General features: G+C 36.3%; 1 protein-coding gene across 1 annotated transcript in view; it reads left to right on the top strand.

The window, feature by feature from the left end:
* WWC2 (WW and C2 domain containing 2) overlaps positions 1-14221 on the top strand; it is a 110480-nt gene that overhangs the window by 60495 nt on the left and 35764 nt on the right. Inside the window, exons 4-8 of the mRNA XM_085311314.1 lie at positions 34-110; positions 4745-4824; positions 8196-8325; positions 8807-8953; positions 9885-9958. Coding sequence (XP_085167440.1) covers positions 34-110; positions 4745-4824; positions 8196-8325; positions 8807-8953; positions 9885-9958 — 508 coding nt within the window. The remainder of the gene's footprint in view (positions 1-33; positions 111-4744; positions 4825-8195; positions 8326-8806; positions 8954-9884; positions 9959-14221) is intronic.

The raw sequence follows: 14221 nt of genomic DNA, 5'->3' as shown, positions 1-14221 counted from the left end.
TTTGTTTGTTTGTTTGTTTGTTTTCCTTTTTAGTATTCTCAGGCTCCTCATCAAGTACAAAGTATGACCCTGACATTCTGAAGGCTGAAATCTCCACTACCAGATTAAGGGTGAGTGCTTAATTTAGATTCGTTTGAATTCTTCGTGCAAAGTTTATGACTATAGAGTGCAAAGCTTGAACTAGCAGGGATATCTTTTTTACTGATACTGAAATGTCCCAATATTCTCATTAAGTACTATTCAAGGATTTTTAATGAATTTTTAAAACTGTCTCTGTTACTTTTAGGTAGCACATTTGGATGAAATTCAAACATATTCTAACTAGATGTGGGTTTAAGTAAATCTGAAAACTATTCTTACTTTTTTGCCTTTATTTTCTAAAGGAAGAGTAAAAATAATTAGATGAAAACAGAAAAGTTGTAGGCCAAGATGAGCTGCGGCTAGATGACTATTTTATACAATTTTCTATGAGAAAGGCACTACTAGCTATAAGAACTGCTTCATAAATCTGTGTTGGTTTAAAAACAGACTACTTGATAGTGATGTGAGATTTCTCTGTCTTATCAGAATGGAACAGTTCAGCTCAAGAAGTTACTACCTTTTTTAAAATTGCCAGTGTATGAATAAATCCATTATTTGATCAGCTGTGTTCAACAAGGTTACTCACACAGACTTCATATTACAGGCATTGTGTTTGGTTATCTCTTAATATGTAAAAGAATTTTGATTCACAGTTTTAGTCTCCAGTGAGTTAATTCTAAATAAGAAGGAAATGATGTGARAGACATTTAAAATCTATACAGGGAGTTTGTTTATTTAAGCTATGGCATACAATGCTCTGTGGATAGCCTGGGCTCTCTATAGTTACTAATGAAGAAAAATTAGATCAGACCATGCAGGTTAAAATGGCAGCATCTCACGGCTTACTGCTTGAATGAGGGCTGGGATAAAGATTTTTGCATGAGTAGAGGCAGCACAAGAGATGGCAGTTATTTAGCTCCTTCATTGCCCCCTCCTGGATTATGCRCAGACCGGCACTCGCAGAAGCCTCAGAGTAACACTCCACGTACAATAAGCGTTATGATTAGGGATATAAACAATTAATGATTTGTGTCATTAAAAATTTAAAAAACAGCTTAAATTAGTGATGKAATGCACTGTAAAGCTAGTATCCAGATGTTGCCTCTCATGACTGCTTGTTTGCCCTGTCCACCCTTGCCAGTCTCAGCTTGGAGTACATTATTTTTTAAGTATGAGGAAAGGTGGCTGGTGAGAAAAACTCTTTTCAGCAGTGAGGAGGCGGGAGGAAAATCTTTAGTTTAGGAGGGAGAGAGTCTAAGGCGATAAGGAAGCCAGCCTGGCAGGAGCAAGAATGGGAAAAGAATGAGAAACAGAGTGCTTCAATCTAAAATGAGTAGAGCAGGAACAGATGTTCCCTTTGGCAAGTGGATCACTGGTATATTTAGGAAATTAATAGTGTTGAAGAACAAAACACAACAAAATATAGCTMGAGTCACTTCAGGGTCAGCGGGAAAAAATCAAGCGTGGCTCTATGCTCAATTTTTCTCATTACTTTCCTCTGGTCAGCTCCCAACTCAGCATGCAGAAACACTGAATCACTCTTGGCTCAGATCTGCAGATTGTCCATTCACTGAGGAGAGAGTCAATGTGTTAATCACAGTAATTTATTTTTTGGAGATGTCGTCTTCTCTGTGTTGCTTGTTCGAGTCAAGGAACCTACTCACCATGCTGGTTCTTAACACCTGATTTATTGGCATTGCAAAGTCCAAGTTATGAATGTGCCTAAAATAGGTGACCTGAATCTTGTCTGCAGAGTTTAGGAAGGTGCTGTCCAAGAATATCTGTATCAGCATAAATTGTGGTGTCATCTAAACCCACTGGATATGAAAATCATTGAGATAACAAAAAGTGGAGCCCTGTGATGCTAGGGCTGGAAAGTGGTTTTCAAGGAGGATGGCAAGAGAGGTATGACTGTATTATCGTAGTTTGCCCTTATTTGGATGTTTGAGGATGCTTTGCACATGTGCAGCCATTGGCATTCTACAGTGTATGCATGCATGGACTTGATGGGAAACAAAGTTAGTCATTAGCAAGCTGCTAGCCAACTAGTTAGAATTTGCACATTGTTTAGTGAACTATTAGGTCAAATGTACTAAACCTGTTTCTCTCTCACACTGGCTGAGGCTTAATGGCAGTATCAGGTTAATGGTGGCTGGAGGGGAGAAAACCAGCATTCGAGGAAGTTCTTAAATGGCCTTTGGCTTTTTCCTTGTTACCCGTGTCTAATATATGCATATGGAACTTTTTGGATATGTGAATTGCCTATTGCACAGTATATCATGCAGTACATATGTAAAGATTGTCATATTTCTGTCATAAAATAAGCGAGGGGGAAAAAGATCTTTTTCAAGAAGATCATAATTTAAAGATCTGGTCCTGCAGTAAAGATTGAGAGAGGTTATTTGGGGTCTGAATTAATCATCAGTAAGATAATMCAAACAATACAAAGCATATGTGATCATAACATGTATTATGTATATACAATAAGTAGGGGTTGARTCTTAGTATAATAGTGAGTTTCTTTTTTTATTTCATTAGTACTTGAGTGCTGGGGGTACAAGGAATTAGCACAGAAGCCTGGTCAAAGATAGGATTTCAGTGCAGAGAGAAAGGTTGATGCTGAACAAGGAGGGAATTCAAAGCTTAGACATGGAAGAAGGCTTCAAGATGCAGCTAGAAGAGGCCTGTCAGGCAGAAGACTTAGGAAACAGAAGCAGTAGTAGAGGGGTAAAGGATGAAACAAGTGCAAAGATGTGAAAAAGAGGGAGTTTTATAAAAGTCTTGAAGGAGAAGACAAGGAGCACAAGAGTAGTTTGATATAGATATGGTGCAGTAAACACAATCTTTGTTATCGTGTCAGTCACATSCTTGTAGGATAACGTACCTGACTCTCATTTCTTGATAATGAAATGATGAATTACAGCAGAGGACACTCAGAAAATGATTTTGAGGAAAACATAAGGGTTTTTGAGAGATCCAGTCCTGTAAGTTGAAATCAAGTATGCCATATGCAATTATTGTTAGCTCACATTTCTGTTTTTAAAAGTTTAGCCTTTCTGTGTTTCAAGAAAAAGTTGGGACTTCATTTATATTTTAAACATTGTGTGGAACCCAGAGGTGATACTGCATCAGTTGACTGGAACACTTGTGAGAGGTTATTTTGAGGGGTTTAAATTCTCATTTAGTTCTCTGTCCTGCTTAAGTGCAGGGAAGTGTCATGGTAGTCAGCTAAGATGTAGTTAAAGAGAGCTTGAATATGTAGTTAGAAGTTGCTCATTTATTATGATAAATTTCCAGTATGGTCAAAGTAAAAGTTAAGCAGCTAGTGATGATAGTTTTCAATAGCCTGAAACTAACCCCTAATTTGGGTAATGAATTTTGCTTCGGAGAAAATGGAGATTGAAAGCATTTTATTTCTGTCACAGAAAATTCATTAGCCAAAAGCTGCAAACAAAAATGCCTAAGCATCATTCCTATACCTATACATTGAAACCCAGATTAGTAGGGTTTTTTACACATACAAAACATTTTGTATCTTTATGAAGACTATGACGGTTCCATTTTTTCATAAGAGTAAATATCTTAAGACAAATATGTAAGCAAGCAGAATGTTAGAGCAGGAATTTTACATTGGAAGGTGAGAGTAGGGGATTTTTAACTTTTCCTCTATTTAATATTACTGATTGGAATGTTAAAAAGCCTAACGAGATCCAGCTAGTATGTTGAGCRCAAATGAAGCAGATGCAGGTGTATAAATACCAAAATTTGGGACTCCATATTTCACATAGGCATTTCTGTTGCCATGTGTCAACTGAGGATAAAATTTAATTTGTGTTAAAAAAAAGCACTGTTTCAGAGGTGGTCCAGAAACTTTGTTTTAATACATTTGGGAAATGTGATATAAAATTAAATGAAAAAAATTAAAAAAAAATCATAAATATTTTGTGTAGTGCAGTCATATCTGTTAGCATTTGAAATAGGAATTTTAAGACAAAAAAAAAAAATTGTGTAGTGCAGTCATATCTGTTAGCATTTGAAATAGGAATTTTAAGACAAAAAAAAAGATCCTGCAAATTTAGGGAAGTAGGGAGTAGACTAAAGATATTTCTATTAAATAGGTAAATATAATGCATATATTTGAAAACCAAATGTGTTTTGTGATTGTCTTTTTTAAATTAATATGCATTATATGCTTAGGGGTCCAGTGTCTATAAGGTTTTATAAGAAAGGACAATTCTTAGGGAAAAAAAAAAAAAAAAGGAGTGCATACAGTGTAAAGAGCTGAGAGCTTCTTAGAATGAAAAAAAGGAAAATATTATAAGCTTAAAAGAAACAGGAATGTCCCTGTAGGACAGTTGGAATGCATGCTTAACAAGTGAGAAGTAAATTACTTGTTAAAGTTCTCTCAGGTTTAATAACACAGTGTGGTATCGATACAAATAAGGAATGTGATTTAATCTGCGTGTGTCCCTTTAATACTAAAGCATGTTGCCCATAGACATCAGGAAGAGAACAGATCCATTTGTTTTTAATATGTGTCAGTAGAGCAATTTACAATCTTTTTTCCTCATCTGATATAGAGAATACATTAATTGTTCAAAGCCATGTGTTATGCCACTTAACAAGAGGAATTTCTAAGTCTTGCTTTGATTTAACACACAAGGTTAAGAAGCTGAAGAGGGAACTCTCTCAGATGAAGCAAGAGCTGCTGTACAAAGAACAGGGCTTTGAAACACTGCAACAGTGAGTATAAGAAAATAGAAAGAAATTGACTTAATTCAGTCTTTCGATTTCTATTTTGTCATAGAATTGAATACATCTCGTGAGATAATTATTGGGAAAAAATGGAGGATCTAGTAACTCTTTTTTTTTTTTGCCATTAGAAAATAGGAAATCTGTAGAAAAGGTAAACATATTGTGCAGGCAAAAACATGAGATAAATCTGTTCCCTCTTTTTTTTTTTTTTTTTCTTTTCTGAACTCACATATGTTGCAGAGGCAGGAGGAGGGTCAGTATTTAAGGTTCCCTAGGAAGAAATTGACTGCTTTGCATACTAAAAAAAAGTCTTTTTCCTCCTTCCTCCCTACCTCTGGGCTCAAAAAAGAAAGAGGAGGGTGCTGTTCTCAGAGGTGTACAGGGTGCACAACTGCGCAGAGTTTGAAATGAGTCACAGTGTGAGGATTAAAGGAGACCTGACTTTCTTTGTTCCCGTTACTGGGATGCCTGGGCACCAAAGGTCTGATGCTGAAGCCAGTGAGCATTCTGAGTACTCAGCCAGCTGGATTATTATAGACTCCCCCTCCCCCCCACCTCAGTCTGAGCATTGCTTACTGTTCCTGACTTTTGAAGGAGTTTAGGACTTGGACCCTAAAATGTTAAACAGTGCTCAGAACTTTCACCAGATAACCATGTGGTGGTTATTCACTACAGTGGAAACCTTTCTAACATGCATATTTTTCTTTACCAATGAAGAGATTAATAATGATAACTTTTTTCTGGATTGTATTGTATCCACACATTCAGGGTACATTTAGGTAGTGCTGAGCTGTGTACACTTAGTACGCTAGTTTTAGTAGCAGAAGCAATGTTGCAGCATTATAGTATAATATTGTCTAGATGCATTTACCCTTCTCTCAGGATCTCGTCTGTATGGTAGCATACTGTCACGTAAGTAATAATAATTCTCCTGGAGAGTTTGCACTCTACAGAGAAGACAGACAAAAGGTGGGAGAAGAAAAGTATATTCTGTCTTGCAGGCAGAGTGCCAAAATACAGAGAGATGATTTGCTGAGGATGACAAAGTCTGTGTTTGGAGCTGAAAGATTGGGGCTTAGTTCCCAGATCTAACCAGGATGTGYTTAGGCTATTTCCTGTGTATTTTAATATGCCAATTCTGCACAGTATGATTCTTCTGAAATGAGGAAAAAAAATCTGGTCTGCGAAATGGCTAAAAAAGATAGTGAACGTAAATATTGCTCCATGAGTTCTACCATAGCTAGACATATTGAGAACAATCAAATTATTTCTCTGGGATGCAGAGTTTGAAGTCACTTGGGAACTGAAAGCCCTCGGCACTTCAGGATGATGTCAGTTAAGTCCTTATCCAGCTTCATTTTGACTAGAACAGAAATGCAGGATTTGTTTGTTATTTAAATATGTAAAGACTAGTGAAAGATGTGAAAAATGGGAGAAAATAATAATTGCTTGGTTTTATTTAGCAATAAACAGACTCCATTCAAAGCAAAGTTTATAAAAGAGGAAAAAAGATATATTGATTCTAAAGCTTAAAGTAGTAAAAACTCAKGCTGCTATACCAGGATTAAAGGTTAGCCAACCAGGCTGGTTTTATTATATTAATTCAACAATGAAGTATTGTTTTAAAGCAGCTTGCTCACAAGCCATTTTGATAGGAATCCAAAGCATGTTTCAGAAACTGTCAACAGCATTCCACAGGAACACAATAGACATTTGTTGTAAAAATTCAGTCAGCCACTTCTGAACAGTACTAATCCCATTAATTTAAAACAGGAAGATGGAATATCTCATATGTCAGATATCCTTTGTGTTCATCTTAATTACATTCAGAATAAACCATTTGCAATTTGAATGTGGCACATCATATTACTAGGCAGTGTGTGGTGTATTACCCAACTGTTCATTCATGACCCCAACTATTGGCACATCCTCTATTCAACCTTAAAAACTTGGTAACTTACCAAAAATTGAGTGTTGTTGGGCAATAAATAATTGCCTATCTATGAAAGAGTTTGTGGAACTTTCAAGTTAAAAAAAAAATAATAATAAACTTGAATAGGAATCTGAGTGCTAAGTCATGTAGCTAATTTTTGTTGTGCAAATGCAGGTCACTTTTGCACAAAAACTGAAATGTGGAGAAAGGGAAAAAGACATGCTCACCCCTTTTAAAGGCTTTTAGAACACTGCTATCTTGTATACAAAATTGGGAGAAAAATGGAGTACCCAGTTACAAGAGTTTTGTCTTAAGTTTGCTCTTGTAGGGRATGCTTAAGATCACTTCTGATCAGTAGAATGTTTGTTCATTGCTCACTTACAAGGTTAATGTCTTCTAGTGAAGATGATGGATGATAAAAGCAGAAAACCAATTGCATTTAGAGAAGAATATATTCTGTACTAGATGCTGGACTTCTGTGAAGATGCCTGTTGTTTTTAATTCTGTGGAACACAGCTGCCATCATCTTCTGATGCTATGAAATAYTCAGTTAAATTAGAGGTGGGAGAAACATGTTTACAACTGTATTTGTTGAAGAAAATATATAAAGGCAACAATTAAATATCTTTTTTCCCCTCTAACTTTTTTTTYCCCCAATCCTTGATGTTCTAGGAATTCAGTAAATTTTCCAATATATGGAAATACAGTATTAATTGTCCACAGATTCTGTGGGTTAGCCTGCTGCCTATGTAAGCAGAACAACTGTTCAGGATTGTTAATGCTTAGGATTAGGGTAAACAAGAGGTTACATTTCTTCTCTGTGTGGCGGATTAGTATCAAAAAGCTTACACAGTGTGGCATTTGACAGGTATCTGGGTGGATAGTATTAATAATAAATTCTACTTCTGTCAGGTTCATTAACAGTTAATAGTGTGAAAACTGTACCCCAAAACTGCTTCTATATTGCAGAGAATTAAGATATGGATGGGAATTTTGGTAGTTTTGTCAGCAGAGCTGCTCTGTTCCTGGTAGTGTTGGTAGGCTCTCTGCCCCTAGTGTCTTTATGACTGGGTCAACTAAAATTGCTGGTGGAGTCTCTGTCTTTAGGAAGGTCCCAGCGTTCAACCAAGCTGATCCTAATGCCCGCAGGGTTTTTTTTCTCCACAATTTCCTGACGCCAGGAAAGCCCATCCACTGGACACTGTTTGTGACTGACAGCTTGACATTTTTGCCAAGGATTATGTGGTAAATGCAGTAAATGGAGACCTCACTGTCTATTTTCCTTTTTGCATGACCGTTGAAGTAAGCAGTGTCTCTTCTCTCCTTCCCTCCGTTCTCTAACTGTGCTTCTGCCTGAAACAAAACAGCAGAGGTGTTAATTGTGTTTTCGGTGTCTAGTATTACAATTTTTTTCTTCTCTCCACAGAATTGACCAAAAAATGTCTGGAGGTCAGAGTGGATATGAACTCTGTGAGGCCAAGGCCATTCTGAGTGAACTGAAGTCTATCAGAAAGGCCATAAGTTCAGGGGAGAGAGAAAAACAAGATCTGATGAAGGTATTTTGTGGGGTTGATGCAAGTTTTGTGTGGATTTGTTTTATCATAAGAAACTTTATTTATGGTAAATACTTCTCATTTTATACTTCTATTTAGGGGAATCTCAAAACTTTCCAAGGGCTAAATCAGTATTAAAAGCAATTTTTAGATGGGGAAAGCCTGTGACTTTACTAACTGAAAAAGCCATTCAGTGGCAGTCAGTTTGAGAGCACAAATATTTAAACTTGTAGATAAGGTACAATGCGTATGTTAGCTTTTTATATCATCACAGGTGTTGATGGTCCTTAGTGTCACYTACCAGCTGTTCGATTGAAAGGATAGTTTGCTTAATGTAAACTGAAAATAGAATTTTTATGTTGGAGTCTTTTATATAAATTTTTTTTTGAGAGAAACTGTTTGGCAGGTGTTGCTGCTAGTGGCTATAAGCACTGTAACATGCAAAGCAGATRTAACACCACCACATTCTCTGTTTTCTGGACAGAGTCTTGCCAAGCTGAGAGAGAAATTCAATCTTGACCAGACCATTGGGAGATCTGACCCAGACTTGTGTTCAAGCTCTGTAAGCTCTCAGCTGTCTTTTTCTAGACAAACTCTGGATGCAGGGTCTCAGACTGACGTTTCTGGTGAGGTGAGCTTTTTTCATTTTGTCAAGTGCAAAGAGAAATTGAATCACAATGGGATTTGAATTAAATGCTTATTTATTATTGCAGATAGGTGTGTGTGTGTGTGTCCATATACACACACATGTAGTTGAAAATTACGTAGTATCAATTATCTGATTTTTTCCATAAATTTTAAATCAAAATTCAGAGGCTGTTTTTACATTTGGCATGAAGCATTCTAATCTAATCAAACAATTGCACTGTAATAAAGATCAGTTTTATCTTACAAACTTAATCTGAAATGAAGATGTTTTTAACTTTCAGCAAAAAAAATCTCAAATTTTAACTGTTTGATTTCATTTCAAGCAGCTACAAACAGTTAATGGAACAACCTGATCAGTGGTCCATTAAAACTTCTCTGTTTCACTGATCTATATATTACAGTATATTTGCAGCAACAGAAAGTTGTGCTTATTTGGGGCACTCTCCTTGAAGTTCATGAGCTACATTTATATGGAAGAGGTTTTAATAGGTTTTCCAAACAAAGAGATAAGCTTTTATGTGTTTTTGCATTTCAAAGCAAAACTTCAGTAAAATTGCTACTGATTTAATCCTAAATTCTGAGTTCATGGAATTCAAAGGAGATCAAAATTTTGACTGAAATCAGTGCAAGACTTCTTTGAAAATGAACTTGCTTTACTCTGATAGAATATGGACAATTGGTGGTATGGTAGTTAAAAATAGATAAACTGTATCAGAAGAAAACATCACTGTGTTTTGCGCATCCAGCTAGCTTCCTACCTTGATTTTTTCAGAGTTAGCAAGTGTATAGTTGCACCTGGATGAGTTTTTGTTTTTTAAATAGTATTTTTTTCTAGCCTGTGCATTTGCTTTGTATTGTTGATTTGACTTAACAGTTTTACACAGTAATAAGGCTGATGTTTTTTTCCTCAACAGGTTGGAGCAAGAAGTAGATCAAATTTAGCTGAAAAGGTCAGACTAAGTCTTCAATATGAAGAGGCAAAAAGAAGGTAATAGGGTTAGTTGCTTTGTTCAATTACAGTCTAAGTTGGGAGGTTTCAGGTCTCTGCAGCACTAACATTGTGCTCACAGTGACATCTAGTGGACCAGCTCTCAGGATGAACTGTAGGTAATGCTGCAAAATGTTTCTTCAGCATGCAAGAAATTTTTCTGCAGTTGTCGGTACTTTTTGGATAATAGATTTTACACTTAATGCTAAATGTCGTATGTTAAGAAATAAAATGCAGACAGTGACAAGCTGATGGCAGTTTCCGGATTAAGGGAATGGAGTAAACTGGCTCTCCACTGAAAGGAGCTGCCAAGCCATTTATGCACATTTAAATCCTAATTTAGGATCATCATCTCAATTTGTGCCACTGACGGTTCTTCAATTTTAGAGTTGCTTCAGAGTTCCAGTGCAGATTTGGTAGGGTTAATTATTTCTTTTTATGTGGGGCCATGGATAATTTAAATACTTGTTATCACTGTGRGGTTTTTTTTGTGTGTGTGTGTGATTTTTAACCTGATRTGAGAGAAGAAATTAGAAACTGCTGCCACTGATGAATGCGGAATGCCTTTTAAAWAAGTTCTCTAGTGGTTGCTCATGAAGGCAGTGCTGTTTTGGTGAATTGCCACTGAGCCAGAGAATGGGCATCAGAAAGCAGACCATTCTGTGTTAGAATTACATGCCTGCTGATGCTCCAGAGGAATAGTACTGCATAATTCTTAGAGAAGATTTATTTTCTCTATTTAAAAAAGAAAGGATATATCTTTGTTATTAATGTATTAGCTGTATTGTATTATTTTCTAATACTTTTCACAAAATTAGAAGGTGTTTCAGCTGCTTAGAAACCTTGTAACTTTTGCTATAAAGGCATTTTGAAATCTAAGGAAATAGAAGTCTTGAAAGTTATTTCAGCACACCTGAAGTTCCCTTTTCTACTTTTTTTTTTTTTAAGGACAAAGTAAAAACTACTGCTTTTCCCCACACAAAACTGCCTAAAATACCATTTACTCTGCAACTTAAATATTTATTCAACTGGAATACTGTACCATGCTCAGCTGGTGAAAAGCAGGAAAAGAAAATTGCAGTTTATAAAGGCTTGCTTAGTTTTTAACTTCTAAAGGCAGGAGAATGCACAACCAACATTTTTATGCCTAATTCCAAATGTATGCTGTGTTCCTATAGAGTAGTAGCTACCATTTTTGCTGGTGGTAAAGTAATGCTTTATATCTTCATTATGGATCATAAAACTTTATGATCTTATATATGCAGTCAACAAAGAGTGCTAAAGCTACTGTGTTTATTCAGTGTGATTTTGGCTCCAAGTCATCATGTAAATGATATTAATTGTCAACTGTTGTTTTAAATGCATATAGATGGCACTTTTTCACGGGGACAATTGATTTAGGAACAGACTTTGTTTTGATCATGTCCTGATACCTATAGTAGAGGAAGCAAAAGAACATCATTGTGTTTTCCCTGTCATTTGTAGGGGAAAAACAAATACACTGGCAGTAAGTCAGTTTACCACTCCTACCCAGTAAAAAGCAGTGTTTGGAGTAGAGAGTACTGCAGCACAAGATCTTACCTTCTCACAAATTAGTCTGTCCAAGTGGGTCAAAATTGCTATAGCTCATGTACTTACATACTTGGGTATGTAAAGGTATTCTCTATAACTTGTTAGTGGTGTTTCAAGGTTAAATTATCTTCTTTCAAATGCTATCTTAATTAGTTTTTGTCTGAGAACTGACCAATAACGAATATTCCTTTCAGCTTTAAATAAAAGTGTGAGGTCCCTTGAAAAATACTGATGAAATCTTTAAAGGGTTGGAACATACTGGTTTCATCAGTGACTTCAGAGTTACTTTAATATAGTGTTCATATCTTGGAATAATGAAGGAAACATCCCAGTTTCCACACAAATGCAGTGTCTTGAAGAGATGGAATATTATCTGTGGGTACACTAGGGATTTTGAGAAAAGTCGTAAGTTGTGTGGCCCAAATTGGTCATATTTAAGCAATGTTAAAATGTATTGACTTTGGCGAAATCAGATGCACGCAAGGAAGTTAAGCAGTTGATGTTTGTCAACTGCAGCATATTAAGTGTGCTCCAGGCTCCAGGTTGAAAGTGTTGCTTAGAGAGATGGGGGATAGCATGCTGACAATGATTTTCTGGTATGGTGAAACTATTTAATATGTCTTGACCTGTTGAGCAAAGACTACCTCAAAAGAGCGAGAACAGTTCAGTTTTCATGTCTATTTAATCCTTTGCCTTTCTGATGAGGCAGCTAAAAAAGGTTTCAGCTATGATAGYGGAGTGTCATCTATAGCAGTGGGAGCAAAAGAACTGTTCAGAGACTACCATCCCATTCCACAAGCCATCGAGCAGCTGTCAGTAGCAGCTACTTACAGAACAAGGTTAGCTAGAACCAGTGACCTGGAGATGAAAGTCTTAACATCTCATTATCCATCTGAAATTATCCAGTTGGTTTTCCTCTGAGTACTGCTCCTTGGAAGGACTGTTGAATATAAATGATAGATATAACAGCTGCAAAGTGAAATGAAGCATTTCAACGTACCTCATCCTACCGTTTGGTTATGGTAGCCCTGCTGATTGTATTTCCATTTATTTTGCATTGTTGTTCTGTGAAAATATCCTGAGTCAGAGTAGTTCTTGCAAGGGTTTTGTGGGTGAATGTTTTTTTTTTCAAGTTTTTTTAAACTGCAATTTTTTCATGGAGGTAGAGATAAGAAGCAAATCTTATCACTGTAAATGATTTTTTCCCCTTAAGCTTCTAATGTAAGCAATGGGGTAGTTAGATTCAACATTATTATTAGCCTTGACTATAAATAAATGCCTTGATGTACTGTAAAGTTAATAATCAAGTTGCTAAATAAGCATGATGTGTTATTAGCTTTGTTAACCACAGAAAACAGACTGGAAGGAAGAAAAATATTTTCTCAGAAATTTGTGAGGGCTATAGAAAGATTATACATACCAAATTATCCCTGTGTGTTTATGCAATATGGCGTGGGCCATTACCTTAGGTAGTRTCTGGTAACATTGCAGTCGCACAGACTTGTATCTGCTAATGAGCTGACTTACGTGTATTTAATTATGGCAGTCATAAATAAATAAAAGTAACAGATCAGTTCCTCTTGCCCTAGATTGTCTAGGAACATCTTTGTTTTTGCTACTTTTCCTTTCTCTACCTTTCTCCCAGCCTACAAGAAAGAGGCACAGAAGACTAGGAACTTTTACTTGATACAGAGCTTCCATATCTTTATCTGTGCAGCTGATTCAGGTGTGGCCAAGGTTGGAAGTGCCTGTGTGTTATCATCTGGTGTATCATTAGATATGTSGCACTTGTTGTGGGAGTTTTTATGCTTTATATAGTTTCCAGTGGGCAATAAGTCTTAGTTCCAAAACCTGCAAATTTTAAGCTGCACTGCAGAGACCAAAGACAGAGTGATTACAGTGGCTGAATATTGGAAATAACCATTCTCAAGGAAGAACGAATTACAATGTAAATAATAATGTAGGGAAGTTTCTACTTCCATTGTATGTATATGTGTATTCTGAATTTTTGATCTAACATCTGCAATGGGAATGGCAATCACACAAACACTTAAATTAATAATCACCCTTTGCTTTWGGCAGCCACTGTTGTATCACCTTTTCTTTCAATCATATAGAAGAACTATGCTTTTGCCTCTTAAGATTTTCATTCGAACATGCCACTGAAGCAAGTGCCTTACTGTTGGGCTTGTTCTTTCACAAAGGTTGTGTGCTGTTTCTAAGGAGCAGTCGGCCTCTAATAGCTTAGAAGAAGTAGATCGTACCACTGAGTAAAACAAAGTGTGACTACTATGTTACCCTGACAGATAATTTCCACTAAAGCACTTACTAAAGTTGTGTGTTAAACTAAACATCTGAACAAGAAGGGAAACTAATTTTTAATGCATAAGGTAAATTGTATTCCGGTTGTTTCACAACAAGCGTATATTGCTGTTCACCTTAGTATTCTTCCATATATGAAACAGGTGAGTTTTAGCAAGGACACCAAGTTCATAGTTCCAGAGTTTTGCTGAAATCTCTTTGTGGGAAAGAGAATGAAGTGCTTCTCAGAAATACCATCTTCTGAGGTATCCAGGACAGAGAAGGGATTACACAGGCTGTTGCTCTAGATAGATGGCTTAATTTTCTGGCCAAGTGTGTATTCTTGTGAATGCAATTCCTGTGAAGCAAAATTAAAGTAGGTAGCCTTAA

This window comes from Rhea americana, unplaced genomic scaffold, assembly GCF_003343005.1.
Source record: "Rhea americana isolate MKP2758 unplaced genomic scaffold, rheAme1 scaffold_34, whole genome shotgun sequence".
In the NCBI taxonomy this organism is placed as follows: Eukaryota; Metazoa; Chordata; class Aves; order Rheiformes; family Rheidae; genus Rhea; species Rhea americana.
The sequence above is the reverse complement of the archived record's forward strand: the minus strand, read 5'-3'. Positions and strand labels throughout refer to the sequence as shown.